We start from the raw sequence: 22,775 nt of genomic DNA on the forward strand, positions 1-22,775 counted from the left end.
GGACTGTCCCTAATAATTCTTTTGCTAACTGATAATGAGGTAATTTATTATTTTGGGGTAATAAAAATAGACCCAAGTGAGCAGTAGCCATTAAAATTACATAATAACGAAGATGCAATAATAATTGGTTCAAATAAAGTATTAAAACCAAAAACATTATTGGAAACCCCCCAAAAAAAGCAAATGCAGTAAAAGTCAAATATATTGCATGCACTGTAAAAGGTTCAAACAGAAAGCTGCATCCTCCGGAGGTCGCATAGGCAGGCTGCATACGTCATCAAGGTTTATTTCAGATCATTAACTGAGCATTACATTTGCAAGTCGTGAGCATATTACAACAATTTGTGATTAACTAAATAATTAGTAAACTTTATAATTGTTAATAGTCTCTAATAAGACAGTCTTTATGAAGTAAATGCAGTTTAAAAATGCAATCTCCGAAGGATGCAGTCTTTTATTTGAGTAACGGCCAGCACCTCCACAAGAAATCTCGCGAGACACATTTAATCTTGCACGACACATTTAATCTCGCGAAATCTCTTTGCACGAGATCTAGTCACACCCCTATTTTCTTCCCTTTCAGTAGTTTTTGAATCAGTTTATAATGAATTATTAAAATATGGTAGGGCTCCACGATTTCGGCAAGAATCATATTGTTAACACTCCTGTATTTGCATTGAATTCAAAATGATTTTTTTGCAAAAAATACAATGAATTGCAAGACTGTAGGGAACAGTGCACTATGCAGACTTATATACTACTGAGGATTTCATGATATTATTTTAATATAGTCAGCCTTGAACTAAAGTGGGCCGGTATAAGGCATAAAACTCCAGGGCTGAAAATGAGTCCCAATCCGGCCCTGCAAAGAAGGTAAAAATAGACCATTTAATTTTGGGGGCAAATCCTAGGGTTGTAAATGGACATGTAAAACCATCTCTGGATAATTTTTGCACTTAATAAAGCCACATACCTTCTATGTAGACATCAGAGAAAATGTTAACAGATTATTTCAATTAATTATTTGGCACCTTTAAATCTAATTTATCGTTTTAAAGCATATGCTAATTAAATGAATCATTTCTTATTGCAGTCATAATTATTTTATTATCATTTATTAAGGCGATAGTTAATGATTCACTTCTCCATGTTATTCTGCACCTGTTTGTTTATTTGTTCTGTTGTAGTTCCATAAAAGTATTATATAAGCAGTAGATGTATACGATTGTGTTTCTCTATATTTCTGAGCTCTGTGTTTTATGTAAGCTACTTTAGTACAATGCTGTTGCCATTTATATGGAGACCTTCAGCTCAAGCAACACAATGAATGCTTAACTATTATAAACTAACTTCAGTGAAATAACCTTTAAAAACTTCAGATTGTTGCTCTACGTCTCCTTCTTGATACATGACGAGAATACTTTATCTTCACACATATTCCTGTAATGGATACAGACAATGTCCAAGAAATCCCACTCACGGTCCAAATGAAACTCATTCTCTTAAATTAACGTCTGATTCAGTGACAGACTTGACCGGCTCCTGGAGTTTAGTGTGGATAAACTGTTAAAAACCGTCCATGACGCTTGTTCTGATGGCTGAGAGCACATCTTGGATAATTCATTGTTGGATTTGCATTGCATGTGCACGCATGGATGACATATGGTGTCATGATCTACAGCAGGGGCCTCCAACCCTTTTCGTGAGCAAGCGCTACCACAATGGATAAAACAGTCTGGAGGGTTAATTTTTTTGTAAACTTTTTTGTTTTACTTGTTGATATATTGTATCATTGTTTAATGCTAACATACATAGGCAGCCAAGCTTATATAAAATATGTAATAAATAAATATTAAAATTGAGGCTATTTATAGAATGTGCTTTGCGCGGGCAACTTGGTGCCAGTGGCTCAAGAAGAGTATGCTAGTCTAGCGCAAAGACAAGATGTCCGCAGTCTGGGAGTTTTTCATTGGGAAATTAATATGAATATTTATCGGCCTATATATATATATATATATATATCAGTTATCGCCCCCCCCAAATATAAAGAGTTATCGGTATCGGACAAAATTTCCATATCGGTTCATCCCTAACATATTGAAAATATGGCATGTTTTTCGTTTAACTACTCAGGATCTGAGGCTATTTTAGGGATTTCCCCCTGGATTTGTCCTACCCAAATTAAAAAGCTTCCCATACCCACATGCAGAGGTCTACATACAAATATTTGGTATCATTTTACAGGAAACCCTTTGAAATTACATAAAAGTCCTCTCATAAACACAAAAAATAAAAAGGCGCTTTTGATTTTGTTCTCTATAGTCTGTATTTGAAAGTGTATAACTCTCGCCCTGGATGCTCCAGAAACCTGCCGACAATTTTGTCAGCGTATACAGAGGAAAAATGAAATTTGTCTGTATGCAAATGTTGTTCTATTCCAACTAAAGCGAGGAATAATACAGTTTTGTATTCAGTTTTCGCCAAAAACATTTGAAGTATCACCATAACCACATACAGTGGAATAAATGCAATATTTTTATATCATTTTCCAGAAAACCCTTTGAAGTTACACAAAACCCTGGTGTTTGTGACAAATATTAATATTTATGTTGTTTTGACCTAATTATTCATTTGACGATTGTTGTATATGTTATGATAATAGAAGAAAAATGATTTAACCTTATTTCTGAGAGTGAGAGCTTTCATTTGATATAAGACTTGCCCATATTTGTTAAATTTGAAAAATATGAAATATATGAATATTAAATAATATGCAAATTTGGGGGTGTTGTTAAAAGGGTAAATCAAATGTTAAAAACTTTCTTACAGTTAAATATATGTCAAAGTGATGCATATCTACAGAAAGTAGAGATCCTAAGCTTCAAACAGTATCTCATTTGTGGTACTGGGTCCATGACAGACCATTAAATATTAAAGGAATATTTCATATTAAGTCATAATAAGTCATTTTGGACCCGGTACATCATTATAATGCAAGTTATGTTCAATGTGTACGTAATGAATGAAATGTTGGCAAATTTGTAACATTGACTTTTTGTATATTTTATTGGCAACCCTTTACAATAAGGTTGTGTTTGTCAAGGTACAATGTGTAACTTTTAAAAGGATGCCTTGACAGAAATGCAATATTATATACATAACTATATTATCAGTGGTGTATAAAGATCTTACATAATGAACTGTATTTATCTCCATACACCGCGGGTCCCCTTACTTGGAAATCACCATTTTGTGCCGTCATGTTCCCTAAACGGACAAACGTGTTTTATTACTATGTTGTCTCAGACAACGACATGTTTTTCTTGTGATGGCCCTCGTAGGTTCTCGAAACATGAATTCCTGTATTGGCATTGACAAACATTAACACAGATTATTAAATAATAAAGAACTATATTGCTTATTGTTACTTTATGTTACTCAGATATTTACAAACGTTTCAAATACAACTTTATTGTAAAGTGCTTCACTTTTAACAAGAAAAGGTCAGATTGTCTCACTATTAATGCGCTCAAATAATTAATAATGAAAAAAAACGTTTAATGTTCAATTAACCATTTTATGAAAAAGTTTTAGATATTATTTAAAATATTTTTAATAAAGACCAGAAATGAAAGTGTGTACTCACACCCTTGAATCGTGCCCAGCCGTGATTGCCCCCCCCCTCCTCGCCACAAAGCTCAACTTTGAATCTAGTAAAAAAAGTACACGGGTCATCAAATAGATGAAGTTAACTCTATACCGTTTCTTTCAATGTACTGTTTAAAGAAACGAGTGTGTTACCCTACAGTTAGTATACACTAGATGCTCATTTATCTTGAACCTGAGGCAAATGTATTGGCTTTAGATCTCCACGTCCTCTCTCCGAGTCTAATTTGGTTGTTTGGCTTAATTCTGTAAGACATAATGATTAAATTCAGTCAATTTCTCCCGTTTGTCGACCCTCAGGGAAGTCAGAGAAACGGTAAACGTCCGTTATGAGAAAAGTACAGAAAACTTCTCAGGCACTCACTGAAAGCACATTTAATAACGTTGGGGCTAGAAGAAATTGGGAGTTTATTCTGTTTTGAAGAACTTGCCATTTGGAGACTTAAAGTTGCTTTTCTCCCATCTGTACTGTATGTTTTGTTGTTATTTATTTCTAGATAATGTCCTTTTCTCTGTGTTAGAAAAACAGGGCTGTCAGCAGTTGTTTTGGGTGATGGCTTGTTCCCTCCACCATTACAAGCAATTCTGTTTCAGACCTGTTTTCTTCACTACTGCGTTGCTCAGATGAGAAAGCCAAAGGCTACCAGCAATGTTTCTGCTCTTTATTTTATTTATCATTCACTTTCCACCCTTTTCTCACCTGTGTATCTTCATTTGCTGTGTGGGGGATTCTGGGAAGGGAGGATCGGCATACAGCAATATCACAAAATGTAATACTGTACTGACCATGCTTAAATTACCATTTCAAACCATCTTATCGAACAGTAGGACAAAAGTTGGCTGGATGAGAAAATAAAATATAAAATGACGTGATAAAGAAAGTCGTGGCACAGAAACGAAAAACCATTACTAGAAATTCGTGCTGGGTGGCAAGAAAAAATCAAAAGCATTGGAAAATTAAGTTAATGGCTATGTTTACATGCACAAAATTTTGTCAATCTGATTGAATTTAATACGATTGAAGGTTACAACGATACAGTTTATATGCACCCTTAAGATTGCAATCTGATTAAAATGTTCGTTTACATGTACATTTTATAGAATCCGAACTGAACGTCTGCGCAAGCGCACAGCCAGGGTTGCCAGATTCGCGTATCAGAACCATCCCAAATGGACATTCAAAACTAGCCCAAAAGCATCACGTCACAGCCCAAATACCAATAACTGATGAACGAAATACTTTCATCTTTAACGCGCAGAAAAAAAACAACTGGTGGAAAAAAGCAGAGGACTTGGCAACGCCTCACTGCGAACAGCATCTCTCGTCGAGTTCGGGCTTATCTCTGGATTAAATTCAAAACGGAGTTGGAGAAAGTTGTTCTTAAGAAGTTTTCAGATATAGGTGATGAAAACACACTTTTCAAAAGTCACAACACTATTTTATTGCTTTAAGTAGCCAAATGTTTTAAAATTACACATAGACGCGACAGAATGTACATCGCGTGACCCAAGGAACCTTACCTTAATAATGAGTGATGCCACTGCCTTGCTATTGCGTGTTTCTGTGATGATAATCATGTGATATAAGAGTTTAATTTAAGACATGAACTTGAGCACAAATGTTCTGCGCATGTGCACAATGTATTTTTGCATCCAATTGAGAAAACACTACGATTCACACGTTTACATGCATACTAAGAGTGTCACGAATTCGATTTTAAATCGAAATCGATCGAAATTAAGTCACAACCTCGAACTTCGAATTAAAAAATGGAATCGTCGATGCCCCCATGTCACTTCCGGTCGGCTTGTGGGGAAAAACTCTCTGAGGTGCTTTTAAAAGCATTGGTTCAGCGGAACGCGATTTATATTTTAAACACGAGGGATGTTTTGCTACAACTCCACTTGTATTGCTACCTAGTGATCTGACTTCGGACAGAGCGCAGCTCTCTGCACGTGCGCGAGAGAGGCGCCAAGATGCAGCGGGTTATATTTTGAACAAAAGGGATAGTTTACTTCAGCTCACATGAAACGCATAAAACTGAACAAATATGTGAGGATTACTACTTTAGTGTATGTTTAGACTTCGGAGAGATGCGATAGCGCGTGCATGTGAGACAGAGAAGCGCAGCTGCTTATGACGTGCCGGATTTATTTCAGATGCTAGGAGTCCAAGACACGCGCATTAAGTCCATGTGGGTGCAAGAAGGAATCCTCTCTCTACAAGCTTTCTCGCGTAGTGAAGCCCACAAACCCCCATGCGAGGAAAAGCACGCAATGTGCTAATGTGAAACTATAAAATAATAATACAAAATAATGGCATAGCATTTTTTTGTCTTTAAAAAAGTAAAAAAATCGATAATCGAATTGAATCGTGACCTTAGGATCGAAAATGTAATCGAATCAAGGATTTGGAGAATCGTGACACCCCTAATTCATACTTTTCTCTTGCGGATCGGATAACAGATCGGAGTACACCACCCCCTTCAATACGATCCAAATTTGCATCCGATCGTCCTCAATCGTGTTGATTAAGATGTTTACATGAACGCTTTTCAGTACGATTGAGCCATCAATACGATTACAAACGGATTATTTGGTTGCATGTAAACGTACCTAATAACATGAAAACCTTAATAAAATGTTTGTGACTAGCCTATAAAATGAATTTCCCTGAAATTGGGTTAATATATGGGAATTTTAGCATGTTTAGCATAATGTATTTATGTGGTGCAGTTTGTAAAAAATCAATTTTTCAAGATTTCAACTTGGAATATTTCCAACATTCCCGAGCTTAGTCCTGATACTACTAACTAACCATGGTACCAGCCAGCTGTGCATTTTTATATAAGACTACTCTCTCATCGCTGGTCTCTCTCTCCCCTTCACTGTCTCGTTCAAGGCGCGAACCCCAATCGGCCCCTTGAGACCAAACGCATAGACAGTGGCTACGAAACCAATTACCAGCAAACTGCACTCCCATGAGCCCCTGTAGTGAACCCAGAGGAGGTACAGACCAGATAATCCAGCTGAAAGGGAAGACCAACATCCAATCCATCTATATGAAAAAGACCATATAACACGGCCCGCCTTCACTTCACACGAGAGATCGATAAAGTTCCCGATCAAGCGCGGCTTAAGTGAATTTGAAAAGTTTCTCTGCGGTGTAATTGCTGCAAGGCATGCCGACTACAACAAAAACCAATGCTTTAAATTGGATTCGTATCTACTAACCGCTGTAGACCCAACACTGTAAACATATTCACTTAAAGCAAGAGATAGATCTGCTGACATTTTGGTTTTGGTTAATATTAGACTTAATGTAATGTTTCAGAAATATGATATTGAATTGGCAGAGGGCAAGGGTCTGAAAGAGAGCGAATACAGAAAGTAATGAGTGTGCTTGGCAGAGAGACAGAGACGGCGATATTGAACAGGATTGTGGGTTTTTTTAGTGACACGAGAGTTCAGGCGCTGGGTGAGATGTATTCAGCTGTCACTCAGATGGGTTTTATGGGTCTAGTAGTACACACTATCAGTGTCTGGATAACAGTCACATGCTATTAATCTCTTCTATAGACTCGCTTTCTTTTTCTCTGGCTCTCTCAGTCTGTATGTCCTTACCATATGGGTTTCTAAGTGTAGCAACCAGCTCAATGTGTGTCTTTCTGTTTCACTTTTTTACTTTTGCACTACACGTACAGTACATTGTAGTGTTATGCTGGTTTCTTACTTTGCACTAGAGCTTGGCGATATTAAAGCAAATATAATGATATATGATAAATATCTTTGCCTTTTGTTTTTTACATGCAAGTCAAAATCACATTTAATAAAACACGCGCCGCTTACCCACTGCTCACACTTGCTGCGTGAAACCGATGTCATGAGCAATCCGGTCCCCCTGGCAATTCTGCCCCCTTTGGACCCCCGCGTGATTCCCTTAGGCTCATGAAACCGGCGAGGACTGAAGCCACTTGCGTTGCTACTACTCTACGGCACCACCTTTGGGTCTGATGAATCGACGCGTATTTTTTGCGTTGACGTTGTCGATTACGTCGACTGCGTTGTCCCAACCCTTCACACGGCACACACTCATATCTTATGCAAAAAAAATCACTTTTATTTTGTATGCGATTAATCGCGATTAATCTTTGCCCAGCACTAATGAATATTCTTTATTATAATGAAAATAACTAAAATGATTTGAAGAACAGCGATTTAAATATGCTTATAGGCATTTCGTGGAGCTGTGTGTGTAAATGGTGGTACTTCTGCGGTGCATATTGAGTTTCTGCATGAGAGCGCCCTCTGGCTTTTGGATGTAGCGGCATTTCACCGTAATTCAAGAAGAAGCATAGCAAGCAGAATCGCAAGATTTATCATCCCTGCCCTACATGCGCATAAAAACGTTTGTAACTTTGTGCGCTGGACGCTCACCTGGACTAACCAGCTTACGGGTGTATAGTGTTTTGCCTAAGCGCTTTGATGGTAATTATACTCTGAAATGGTTAGATAAAGTGACTTTACGCTTGATGTTTAGTGTCTGTTTATTAAGAAGTGACGATTTTGGTCTCTTCAGCTCATTGGATTGAAATGCTGCTTTATTCGCAAGTGTTTTTAATGCGATTTTCCAATTATGCCCACAAGTTTAATACGCAACTTTGGATGGAAACATTTGATCATCTCCTTCTTTAATACCACCTGCCTCTGACAAACAATAGCAAGTAGCAAATCTTGTTCCAGACATGTGGCACAAACATAAAGCTGCAATCCATAACTTTTTTTATTTAACAGATTTTTAAGTGTTGCTGCTTTTTAGATTTGATGTGCATTTGTTGAATGCTTTAGAAAAGGTTGTCTCAGTTTTGGCAGCTGAACCCTGACGTATCCCACAATCCCTCTGTGCAAGAGCAGATACCTTCTGCTGTACAAGTGATGCCAGGTCAAGAAACCACTGTTTGTAATTCACCTGTGGTGTCTCGGTCTTTGTGTTTTCCTCCTTTGTTTCCGTATGTTTTGGTGTCCTTTGTATGTTTGTCAGAAAGCGTGACTATGATTAATGTCGAGGCGGTCGTCCTGTTGAGAGCCAGAGGCAGAAAGACGTGAGGAAGAGTATTAGCGAGAAAGAGAATGACGTGATAATAGTGTGAGATGAGTATGAAGAGAGAAAGAGAGGAGTGCAGCCACAAATCTTTGTCAGGATACAGGATTTCTGCCAGCTGGAGGGAGGAAAATGCCGGAAAACCTCTTCAGACATACGATTCACACAAACACACATTCAGCCGGTGTGCATAATAAATATTCAGACTGTGAGCAGTGAATAACTGAATGCATAAACACAGATCATCGTGCATTGAAAATGGGATGATTTGAGGCAAATTGTTTATTATCCAGAAGTAATCATAATAATAAATAATAATTTATTATCAGATACTCTGTATCATATATTATATATAGTAACGCAATGGCTGTCCTATATGTAGTATAGAAGATATTGAACAGCTACTGTTCGTAATATGAGTTATGTATGTAGATTTAGTTTTTCGTCTGCTCTTTATGAGTTCCAAGGCTTAAAGGTTTAGCTGAAGTCTGTCAGTAGGTGGGTAACATACCAACACTAAAGCATCAGGTGTGTGTACATTATGTGTGTGCGTGTGCGTTTGGTGGGTTTATAAGGACAGGGATTGGAGCTTCTGCTGTGCTTTAGATAAGAAAATTAAAAATTGATCACAAAGTTCTCTCTCACTTTCTCGCTCGCTCGCGCGCTCTCGCACTCGGTGAGGGTGGTAATCTCAGTTTTGCTACACAATGTGTGGAATAGTAAATAACTTGCATGTGTGTGAGAGAGAGAGAGAGAGAGAGAGAGAGAGAGAGAGAGAGAGAGAGAGAGAGAGAGAGAGATGGTGTGTGGTGTATAGAAGGTGGATCCTTTCCCAACATGGAGATACAGAAACTGCAGAAAAGCAATTTCAACTCTCAGCTCTCCACAGCTCTGTGTGTATTCGTGTGTGTTGTGTGTTGTGTGTGTGTGCACTACCAGTAATTGCTAATGTGGTGCAAAGATGGGCAACAGAGCATGACTGAGCGAGCGAGAGAGCGAGTGAAAAAGAGAGAGAGAGACTCAAAGGCAGTGGTTCAGAGCAGGTGGCACTTTGCTGGAGTCACCATTCTAAAAGCATCAAATAGACATTTGGACGATGGACAGACTGGGCGAGTTATTTTTCGAATACCCTCAGTATGTATTAAAAAGGCCATGTGTCTGTCTTTTCACTGAAAAAGTGATGAAGTTTTGAGTTCTGAAATGTATGGTTTGTTTTCTCAATAGATCAAAGAAAATGAATTGGTAATGAAATTGAATGTGGTGTAAGTGTGTGAAAAAATGTACATTTATGCATTTGGCAGATGCTTTAACCCAGTGCATTTTAGTAGAGATGCACAGATATATCAACCAATAATCGGTATAGGTTGATAAATGCAATTTTAAACACTCGGCTGATAGTTAAAGGGGAGATATCTGACTTTTTTCGTGTTTAAGTACTATAATTGTGTCCCCGGTGCTTTTATCAACCTAGACAATGTGATAAAGAACAACCCAGTAACTTTGTTTTGGTGAACCATTCTCTGCAAGCATGTGAAAAAGATGTAATTGAAATGTGGCTCCCCTTGTGATGTCATAAGGGGATCTTATTATAATAATAACACCCCTAAAGCCCGATTTATAGTTGTGCGTAAATTCTACGCCGTAGGCTATCCGTAGCCTGTGCGTAGCTCTGCGTAGCCTGACGTGCACCTTGCAAAATTTTAAAAGCACGTCAGTTCTATGTGGACCTTAAGTGCTGTGATTGGTCCACCAGAACCCCTCCCGTCAGGTAAAAAAAACTTTCCGTTTGCAATGGTGAAAACAAAGATTGGCCAAGTTGAAGAGTGATTTAACTCAAACTGCATAAAAAGTCGCTGTTTATTTACTTCCATCATTGCTGGTCATCTCAAATCATACACAACAAGTTGCTGTTTCTTCTTCATTTGTGGGTTAACTTGCCAAGCTTCTTCTTCTTTGACGGTCGCCCTGCTACTGTTGTTCCACGCGTGGATACTGCCTACCAGCGGTCTGCGCGCCTGTTTGCACATCAACACGGACGACGACGCAAAAGTATAAATGAAAACCGATGCGGAACCTACGCTGTCGCAGCTACGCCGTAGGACCTACGCACGACTATAACGAGCCCTTTAACCCCCAGGGGTCCAAAAACTGCACTATCCAACCACGGCATGACCATTTATTGCAGAGAAAAAGAGAAAAATAATTGACAACACAATTGAGTTTAAGTTAAATTTCAACAAAAACCATCATCATTCTGATCAGTGTTTGCATTTATCAGCTCATTTGCATTTTAAAGGACACACCAAAAGCAGCACATTCTTGCTCAGGCTTAAAAAGTGGCATTTTTAACATGTTATAATAAATGATCTATATGGTTTCTTGTGCTAAATATTTACATATGTACTCCAAAGATTTATTTTAAATCTTAAAAAAGGTCCACTTCAAAAACAGCTGATAGTCATGGATGGGCAATCAAAATAGAAAAGGAAAATTCTATGAATTTGAGCTCTGTGTATAGAAAATGTAAAGAAACATCACTATGTATCACAATATAAATGGTCATTATATAGATGAATAACATTCAGAATTTAGTTAACGTTTAGTTAAAGTTAATATAACCACCAAACTATTCGTATCGGCAGATATCAGTCTGACTAATCGGCCAACGCTATCTGTGGAAAATGTTATATCGGTGCATCTATACTGTCTAGCTATACATTTTTATCAGTACTTTATGTATGTATGTTTCCCTGGAAATTGAACCCATGACTTTTGCACTGTTAATGCAATGGCCTACTTGAGCTGGTTAAAGCAATAGGAAATAGTTTAACATCACTTTCTTTTCATCAGTAATACAAAAATGGTTTGGTTGGGTTTGAGAGAAAGAGAGAGAGAGTTAAGTTGGTCTGCGGGTTAATTTAGAGCTTGTGCATGTTCAGTCAGGTGTATCTTTCTTAAAGACGAAGAGGTGAGAAACACTTTGTAGCCAATCAGAGAGCTCGAACTGAGAAATGGACTTCCATTGCAAAGGGCACATTGTCACAAAGCTATTAAACAGCTCCATTCACTCTCTCATCCGAGTCTTTCATCATACTGTACGCTGAGCTTGTGTGTGCGTGTGCTTAGTTTCTGAGAGTCGCAGATCAATTCAGCAGCTAAGTACACACAGCATGAAAGATGGCTGTTTGAAATGATTTTTCACTTGGTTTTCTCTGCTATCTATTTTTCAGCTCCCTCCATTGTTCCCATAATGCATCAGGTCAGCTCGACGATGAAAAGCATCACGTTGTCATGGCCGCAGCCCGAACAGCCCAACGGGATCATTCTTGATTATGAGCTGCGCTACTATGAGAAGGTAAGACGTTTTTTGATTCATTTTCCTCTTTGCTCGCTTCTTCCCGGAGATTTGTGGGTGTTTTTTTGTTCGCTCTTCATTTGCTCTTTTTATCACATTTACTAGAAAAGTACAAAATGCAGGACGGGAAGTAGGTCAAAACTGATAAATGAGTGATTCGAAAGGCAGAATCGAATCATTTCTGTAAGGTGGTTTAAATTGAAACCAAAGAGGACATTTTTCATCTTTTGGTGATCCGGAAATACAAATGTTCTTATAAATATTGCCTCCATGCATTCACGTCCTGGGGGGGGGGTCTGGTGGTGGGAGCTTGATCCCCAAAGTGTCAATAACAATTGTTTATTAATACTTGTGGTAATTTTGGCCGTGTTTCTCGCAGTTGTCTACCTCAATATACGACAAGAGAATAATTTTAATCCTAAAATCAAATTGGTTGATATGATTGATGTTCCAGGACCAACTAGGAGGCTGTTTCATAAACACGTCTTACCTGTAATATCACAGTGAATAAAATTAATTCGTAAGTCTCAGCCGACCAAAACTGAGAACTGATTCAGAGCAAATACTTTGATTCAAAATCAGTCATTTTTAAAGAACTGACTCATTGGAAGATAGGTTGATTCAGTGTTCGAATTATGCAAGGGGGATATGCAAAACAGAACTTGCCAAAAATATAAGAAATACCAATACATTTATAGCCTTCAACTCTCTCTTAACCTCATGTCAAGGAATATTTTGGATATAGGATAGAATAAAGACTCCAAAATGTGTCGTAGCGATGAAGGGATCTACAGTGGGTTGCTAGGAGACGCCATTGACGGGCGGGTGCCCGGGTCTGTTATTTCGCTGGTCGGTCCCTGCCGAGAGACACCGAAACACAGACCCTTTCACACCAATTACACCTAATGATTCCAGAAGCTTCCCTATACGCACTGACGTCCTCACCCCTTTCACAGGCATCACCACTCAGAACCACAGGACATGATGGACATAAATAATGACGCACATAGACACACTCGCAAACAGTTATGTGCATATTACCTGTCTGATGTTTCTTTGAAATGTTATCGTCATATGCCGCCCAGCTGGGAACGTGTTCAGCCCGGGACTAATAAAAAACCCACCTTCCATACATTTACAGACTGATTGGTATATTCAAGGCTTTCTCGACCTGTATTCAACACATCACTGTCATACATAAACATAAAGAGCGACAGCATTTCTGCTGTTTTTATGAAATATGCATTCCTGTCCGACATCATTTAGTGCATTATTAATGTCCATAAAGATAAATTATCAAAAGATTAAAAAATGATGTTTGGCAAGACAAATGAGCTGCAGTATGAAAATGAGTTTAATCAAAAGCTCTGGTATAATAATATCCATATCCGGGGTAATTCACCCGCTCTCAACAATAGTTTGCTGAAATGCAAATAGAACAAGTGCCGCATTTATTTCCCTATAAATATGCATGTCTTGTAATCAGATGTTGATTTGTAAAACCAGTTCGACTTGGAGAGGAAAGGTACTTGAGAATCAGATTCAACGCTGAAAATATAACCGTATCTTTCTTTAGCTACTGTATGAAAACATGAGTGATGTTGAAAGGATATTTTTTGCTTGTTTATGGTGCTTAAAGATCATCTGCTTTTTAACAGCTTATTATCAGCCTCTTTTTTATTCCTATTTTTTATTTATTAACAGGTTTTGAAAACCTTGTTTATATGTTTCTGAGGGGCTGTAAAGTACTTTTTTTCAGCATTATTAATGTGACATTTGCAGTCAAAACCTGAAATATAAATTCTCAGATAATGCATTATTATTATTAATATATTGAACCATCTGTTTATATTTTCCTAAACCCCTGATGATAGAGTCTGGACATCAGAAAAAATCAGTCTATATTTATGTTTTTTGTTTAAGATGAGGGAAACAGGCATGTGCCATGGATGTGACAAAAACGTTTTTGTGAGTAGCAATAATACCCAACAAATGGAGAAGGGTCGAATCTTGGTTCGCAAGATTTTTTTCCCAATTAGTTCGTTCCGAACAGAAACAGTATTTTTACGTTTCCGGTTTTCGGTTCAACCCTAAAATTGACATTCCTGAACTGGTTAGAACAAAAAATAAAGTTCCCGAACCGGTTAATAACGTTCCATGTCAGCTGTGGGATATACAAATAAGTACGCTGATCATTAGGACATTAAACTTAAAATATTAGTCTACATACTGTATCTTAATTGAGGTTACTGTCTCTTTAAGATAAGCATGGACCTGGTTTCTGCCACTAATCGATACATGCACTTAAGACATAAACAAATGTTTTATTAGAAAAAGGATACTGTGGTATTTTGAGATCATTTTGTTTGAATGTGTCCTGTCAAGAACAGAAAGATTGTTTGCTTGCTTTTTGAAACACTCCTCTCCGTTTATGCACTTTTGAGTGCACTTAAACACGCGCACACACACAGATGGAAGACGAATTCCAAACGGCACTTCGGGAAGAAGATGCAGCATAAACAGTCGCTCCACATACTGTAAAGTGAAGATTACATTGTTTTTCAGTGCTTTATGTATTTTAATGGACTACAGTATGAGAGACAGTAGCTCAACTCTCTCTAAAGTTTATATATCAAGAGTTCTGATCTTTGAAGGGCATAGGGATAATCATGTTTGATTGGATTTAGCGCCTTGGTTAAATAGTTTGAAAACACTTAAGTGTTAACATTTGCAAGCCTTTGAAACACGAGCAAATCATCAACTTTCACCCTATTTAAATTTGCGTATTAATAAAATTATTAACCGGTTACCATTATTTTAAACAAACGTTTCTGTTCCGGAACATATATTTTTTGAAAGTGTCTGGTTTCGTTTCTGTTCCTTGCAAAACATCAAAAGTTTCTGGTTTTCGTTTTCGTTCCGTGAACCGGTTCAAAGCCTTGCTTGGAAGGGTCGACTTTTTACTAAAAGCTTTCACAAATGCAAACCATCATTTTGGCGTTAAATAACGACTGTCCGGATTTACTAAAAACGAGCAGTGGATCATTAGCGCTGAAAAGGTGTGGTCTAGTTATTTTTGCGACTGACCTTATTGCATATGCATTTCACGACCCGAATTTTCAGCTGTGATGTCCGTGGTGCTGAACTCAAGCACATCAGGTGTTAGTAGATCACCTGCACCTTCAGGAGCACCAGCTATACTTATTTGTAACCCTGAACTAATTTACACTGCTTTTAGTAGATTGTGCATTGGTCATAATGGAAATGAGCTGTTGCGCATGTGTTATTTAATTTACGCCTTTTCAGTAAATAAATCGCAGATTTTAGGGGAGAACCGTGGCGAAAGTAACGTGGTACGAAAGTAACAAAGCGATTTTCTCAGAGCCCTGATTTTGCATTACAAACTATGACAGCATCTTTAGCACGCAAACCCTTGACAGAGCTGACAAATATTGTGTTATTTTCTCACCGTTTTTAGCGTGTAGGTTCAGAAAGTAAATGTCTAAAGTCATTTTTTTCTTATAACCTGTTGTGTTTCTTGTTTCATGTGTTACAGTATTGATCAATCTACAGGTTCTTTACAATAGTGCTCTAACACATCCTGAGTTTTTCAAAATAAAAGTAAATTGGGTTTAAATGTCAGGAGTTCCTGTTGAGACAAAAGTAACACTTGTTACACTTGTTACTTTTCTCCCGCTGCTAATACTTTTGCATTATGTTGAAAAATGTATATTATACTAATTTTATTTTATTTTATAGTGTTCAAACCGTTAAAAAGGTTTTATTTTCAACAATTCAAGTTTATACTGTCAGGTTACTATTGAAACATATGATAAAACTGAAATGTAATAATATAGTTGTTTGCAGTTACATATTAACAAGGTCATAGTCATGTATATTTACTAAAAACAAGTGTAACACAAAAATCTATCTTTTTTGTTGTGTTACTTTTGACCCACCTGTGTGTTACTTTCGTCCCAGCTGACAGGGTCAAAAGTATCAATGCACGACTTTTTAAAATAAAATTATATTGAAGTTGTTTTACACTTGTTTAAAATTCCACCTGGTATTGATAGACCACACATGTGAGTTACTGACCACAGCAAAAATATATCTCTGTCTAAAACATTATCTTTTAAAAAGAAGTTTTTATGAAAAAATTGTACTTTAGCCGCCCCTGCTCTTCCGTACCACTTCCATCTGCTCTTTTTTGGAATTGCACTTTCATACTAATTTGCTCCTTTTATTAAATCTGGCCCTAAGTATTTATTTTTAATTTTATTTTTGAGTGCGCATTTATGAGGAAGAACAATATTATGAAAAATAATAATAAAATATAGCTGCAAGCAGGGGCGTAGGAATGAGTTTAACATTGGGGGGGACACATATCGGAAACCTGACAGATCCGTTAATGATTTGAACAGAAATATGTCATACACTGCAAAACATTCACCGACATACTTTATTCTACTAAAATGATATAATTAACGTGTTCACTTCTAATCATGTTCAAACTTTCCTTTCATGATCAACAATCTAAAATCACCTCACCCTTCATATAACACCTACCTGGAGCTCAGTGCTAGCTCTCCCTGCATTACCCTCACCAGTGTCACCACTGTTAGTTTCCAGCTGAACTTCATCTGATCTCTAATATGAAAGTAGTGGAAATGGACAAGGTATAGAAAAATACTGATGGGAATGTCATGAACAAGCAAAAAACACACAGACAGACTAACTCATCATGTTCTTTTACAATCATCATCCTAAATACTGTTTTTAGTGTCAAATCGCTTTTCTCCATTACATTACTGGAAAGTCTGCCATATTTTCGCCAGCCTTTGTTGGCTAGTAAGGTTAATAGTAACAACGTTTACCTAGCAAGAGTGTAGCGTTACTAGTTTGATGTTGAATCACAACATCAGCTTAATATCAACAAGTTTAAGGGATGGGTTAAAGTGAAAAAAAAAAAAAATCACAACGTGGCAATTTTAACATGATAAATTATCTATATGGTATTTTGAGCTAAAACTTCACATATGTTCTCTGGGGACACAAAAGATTTGACATTTGAAATCTTAAAAAAGTCTTGTGAACTGACACTTTATGTAAATAGGTGAGACCAATAGCATTTTAAGGAGAGATGTTTTAAACTGCTTTAAAATTGTCAGTTTGCATATTTTAAATGCCATTTTTAATCTCTGAAATATACTTCAGTATTTACTTCAGTAAATACACTTTCAGTGCATGCATGTTTATATTTTATTTTCTTCTGATTAATAGTAAGCTACCACTTTTTTTGCTATTAATGCAATATTGAAGTCTCATGTGGCATATATAGGGTTGCCAACTGTCACTATAAAATACAGGACCAAAGGTGGGCTACAGCAGCAGTGCAAGTATGGTTTTGTGTGAATATACATTGTATTGTTTTAAGCCATTTGTCAAAATGATAGTTAATCACCTAATTTATAACTTTTATGCCTACAACATATGGTAGGTTTATTAATGGTTTGTTAATTTACAGCTTTACTTTTAACACAGTCCTTTAATTGAACCATTCCCTTTACTATATGTCTAAAACAAACTTGTGACTCCTGCACTAAGGGTTAAAAAAACGTTATCCCCTTCATGTTAATTTTTGTGACAAACTAAAAAAACATCTTACATAGATTTTGCTATTTAAAACACACGTAAAGGCTGTGACTCACGCACGAGAATGTCCAAGCAAAGTTGGAAATGCTTTTGGGGCATTTCAGATTGAGGCGAAACAGCTACAGTAAATTACCCACTTTATAAAAAGAAAATATGAAATCGTATATCACCCCTGTAATGTACACTCGACGGGACGGGGTCTGTGATTGGATGACAGGTGTCGGTGATCATTATCATGTGCCGTGATCAGCAGCACTGCTGCTTATGCTGCGGGTTAGACTTCGGGCAGCGGTGCTGGAACCGACAGGCTGATGACATCAAAGTACCGTAAAAGCATTTCGATAGCAGTCTCCTCGTATGTTTTCTTGAATCGCTCTCACAGGATTTTGATGTCATCTGCCTCTAGGTTCTTGTGACGCCACATGAGGTTTAACAAACATGTACAGTCACTGATTAGATCAGCGTATCAGTTAAAAAACGGGACGCGAGTGGTCATGTAACGGGACAAATCACTAGGCATACAGTGCAAAGACACCAATTTTACAAGCTTAACACACTACAGTCTGAAAACCCGGAGTGGATTCGGAGCGAAGTGATTACAGAATGCTTACAGTGAAGAGAAGAACATGCTTTCGCTCCACTCCAGGCTTTGATCAAATCCCGCTTAGCAAGGGGAATACACGTCGTCTTTATAAAAGTGAATTTAAAAATTTTGCAATTGACGAAGAACTCCATGGCTTACGTTAGACATAAAATATAATTATCCTCCTGGACAAAATTTATACCAACTAACATTTCCTTTCTTTCTTTTCTTCCCCAGTAGAAAGAAATCATTTAAACTGAACTGCTGCTGTCTCTTCATATTAACCTCAGACGACCTGTCGCCAGCTTCAGACCCCACTAGCCGTTGAGGGGGTGGGGCGGGCTGGTGAAAAGACGCTGTGTTGCGCTTTCAAAATAAAAGCACGCGAGTTAAAGATTTTAAAATCAAATATTTTTCAAATAATTTTTGGGGGGGACAAATGAAACTGTCTCCAATATTGGAGGGGACACGTCCCCCCCGTCCCCCCCGGTTCCTACGCCCTTGGCTGCAAGCAGCAATACCGGGGTCAAGCCGCAAAGGGCACAAAAGGATTTAAAGTTGCGTTTGGATAAGCAGACTGAAGAACCGAGGTAAACCTAATGATTTCAGATGCAAAAGTAATCAACAAAAATAATCTATGTTCTTGTCTACTGCAATCGTCCTTCTGTTATTGACAATCATGGAACTTTAGAGCACTGAAGGACATGTATGTGATGGATGTTTGCAGTGGGAAAACATGGGTCACAACATGTTACAACAAGTTAAATGAGTCAAAAGAGACCATCCCCATGTCTCTACGATGTTCTGATGCAGAGAAAAAGTTATTGCAAAAACGGTTGATAAGGTATTCTCATTGGTTGCTAGAGAGTAAATGGACATCCACTAGTTATTATAGTTCAATCCATGATAGGAATAATCCATGAAAACTCATGGTTTTAGATGTGTTGTTGCAGTAGTTCTAGGCAAAAATAGCCATTTTCTATCTCCAAACCACTAGGTGGCGCTATGAAAAAATTGTGCATGCATCCTCAGGTCATGACTGCATTACATCTAGCTAGTTTCATGACTATACACAGTTTAGCAATAAAATTGTTGTATGACAACAGGGCTTGATTGATATGAAAGAATTTGTTCAATTATAGGGGCACCTAGTGGTTCAGGCATACCAATTTTTTGTGTGGCCTCAGACTCTGCTCATACATCAGCGTATCAAATATGGTGAAAAAATTCCATTTCGTTGCGGAGTTATAACCATTTAAGTGTTAAAAAACTCGTTTTTCGCAAATTTAGGCAATTTCTGATGAAAATTTTAATATAGGGCCAATAGAGTTTTTTTGTTCAGAAGGTAATGCAATGTTCTTGCTATGGCGTTTTCGAGTCGATCGGAATAACGCTCGCGGAGATATTCGCGCGTGTTTTTTAAGTGCTATTTTGATGCACAGGGCTAACCGTAAGGCGAATTCTGGCATGTTTGGTATCGTTGGACTCTGCGACTACTCAGAATACCAAGGAAATGAGTCCCGTGAAAATACATTGACCGCAGCCAAAGTTATAGGTGTAAAAAACATTGGTCGGGCCACTAGGTGGCGCTGCGACGAAACTGTGCATGCACCCTCAGTTCCTGACTGGCATCACAAGTACCAAGTGTCGTGTCAATAGGCCTAAGTTTGACGAAGATACAGCCTAAAATCTGTTTTTTTGCGCTCTTCGTAAAATTCGTTAAGGCGGTATACAACAACGGATTGGTGTATCAAAATTCTTTTGATATTTTTTTGCCATGAGTGTCTCTAGATGATACATGGCATGGCGATACGTGGCAATCGGACAAAAGCTCTTGGACGAGTTCGCAAAAGTAGGTTTTGCGAATAATTCAAAATTATGATGGAAAACTATGTCATAGGGTCCAATCGAATTGTTTTGAGCCAAGGAATCAGAGGAAGCTATAATTTTGTTTCTAGGACTTATGGATCAGAAGTTATAAGCAAAAACATAAGTGCAACTTTGGACTGTTGGTGGCGCTAGCTGGTTAGAGATCCAAATTTGCTGTGGGGACACATTGGACTGTCCCTTATCAGTGTGCCAAATTTCATAACTTTCCTACGTACGGTTCTATGGGCTGCCATAGACCGCAATGGCGGGAGAAGAAGAATTATTATTATAATAAGAAAACTAACAAATACAATAGGGGTCTTCTTTATGCTTTAACAATTTTAACAGAGATTTTGCATGGGTATATAAACCACTAAATATTGTCATCTGAGATATCAGTATAGTTAAACATTTTGTGTCAAAATTGTACTGTACAACTACAGTTGACAGTTTTCAGAATTGCCCATTAACATTTACTCATGTGGCAGATGCTTATATCCAAAGCGAAGTGCATTATAAGATGATAGTGTTTTGTGTGTGCAAATTTTGAAAAGATTTGCTTCATGCTTGGATGGAAACCAAGCTTATGATACAGTCTGATCTCTGGTAAGGTGAAACGGTATCCTAAACTATCTAAACAAAAAAAGAAAAACCCAAAAAACCCTAAACACTACAAGGTATACATTTTTATCACTATGTGTGTTTCCTGGGTCGAATCCATGACTTTTTCACTGTTAACCCAATTCTCTACCACTGAGCCATACAGGAGCTATAAACATTGCAGAGGAAAATATTCAGGTGAGGTCTGTTAAGCTTACAAAGTTGTTTTGGACAGGCCGCGCCCACTCTGCACCAATCCGACGAAGACATAAGAGTTTCATATCGAACTGGAGGTAAAGTTAAACGAAAGACAATTCACTTTTACAAAAACTAAAATGCAAAGACAGTAACCATCTGATAATCCATTTCAGGAAAGTCATACGTCTGAATATATTACTAGTTAAAGCCAAGTCAGTTTTTAAGGATTGTGGCCAAATCCTGTGGATACATCAGAATGAATATATAAATATAGAGTTGCACGTACACACTGCAGCAGGGAATTGTGGATAAGATTGAAAGTCCCGATTAAGAGTCCAGACAGTCGGTTTGCATCACATGCGGTCGAATTTCACAGCTGCATGTCATTAACCACGTCGATACGACACCGAGATTCACGTTTTTGAACCGCGGGGCCAACTTGAGTTAGTTTTGACTATACAAATTAAATTTGTGTGACATTATAAATGCACAAGGATTCTAAATTACAGGACTTGAGGACATTTGGCTGGTGTTTTGGTTTCTACAAGCAGATGTTTAGCACTTTGAAGTTTCGTCTAGAAGCTGCACGCTTACTAATTGCTAAAGTCTTATCCTATTTAGACCAAATTCAGCCCCCATCTTTCGTCCCAGACCCCTGAAATTGTGACTATGGGGGTCGTCTTCACATTTGCTGTAAACTGTGTCCACATTAAGAAATCTTTCACTCAGGTTGTTTCAGTGTGAGTCACTTTGCAAGTTTTCATAAGAATGCACGCTCTTCACTGTAACCTCTTCTGCCCGCATCCACTCGTGTCCCTCGAGGCGCTGCGTAAAAGTTTGTTCGGTTTCCTTCACGAGAGCTGCAGGCCACAACATCGCTGTCAATTATCAGCTGGAGCTGTCAGTTTCGACCATGCACAAGGATACGGGGTAACTTTACTGCTACCATCAAAGATCTGCCTCACTGAATGAGATAACTGTCTGGACCCAGCGGTAGTTTTTCTGGGACAAGAGTTTATGAGTTTTCTAACCCCAATCATTGAGTCTAATAGAGACTCTGGCTCTCTGCCACTTCTTCAGCACTTATAGATGCAGTTGTGTTCTGGTACAGTGAAGTCTGTGAGGTCTAAAATTAAGCACGAAGCTAATATAAACAGCGATATAAATATTCATGTAGACATTTCCTGGAATAGTGTTCGTAATACTACTTCTTCTGTGGCACAAAGGGATTTTTTGCACAAGAGAGCGCCGCCTGGCTTTGGGATGTGACGGGATTTCACCGCAATTCATTAAAATTAATTCATTGAGAAAACGCACATTTGCACGATTAATCGTTACAGCCCTAATCATGATTAATCGCAAACAAAATAAAAGTTTGTGTTTGTATAATATACGTGTGTGTTGTGTGTGTAAATATTATGTACCTATAAATGCATGCGCATATATGCATACAATTAAGAAAAAAATTATTTAAATGTAAATTCTATCTATCTATCTATCTATCTATCTATCTATCTATCTATCTATCTATCTATCTATCTATCTATCTATCTATCTATCTATCTATCTATCTATCTATCTATCTATCTATCTATCTATCTATCTATCTATCTACCTATCTACCTATCTACCTACCTATCTATCTACCTATCTACCTACCTACCTACCTACCTACCACGCAATTTCTGGCCCTAGGCCTAGCACGTTGTTGGATAAATTGATACGCATCATACGCAAGTTATATATAT

General features: G+C 37.7%; 1 protein-coding gene across 1 annotated transcript in view; it reads left to right on the forward strand.

The window, feature by feature from the left end:
- Positions 1–22,775, forward strand: part of ephb1 (EPH receptor B1) — a 326,261-nt gene that overhangs the window by 234,382 nt on the left and 69,104 nt on the right. The window contains exon 6 of the mRNA XM_065261984.1: positions 11,998–12,122. Within this exon, the coding sequence (XP_065118056.1) occupies positions 11,998–12,122 (125 nt within the window). The remainder of the gene's footprint in view (positions 1–11,997; positions 12,123–22,775) is intronic.

The sequence above is a fragment of the Paramisgurnus dabryanus genome, chromosome 6 (assembly GCF_030506205.2).
Source record: "Paramisgurnus dabryanus chromosome 6, PD_genome_1.1, whole genome shotgun sequence".
Lineage (NCBI taxonomy): Eukaryota > Metazoa > Chordata > Actinopteri > Cypriniformes > Cobitidae > Paramisgurnus > Paramisgurnus dabryanus.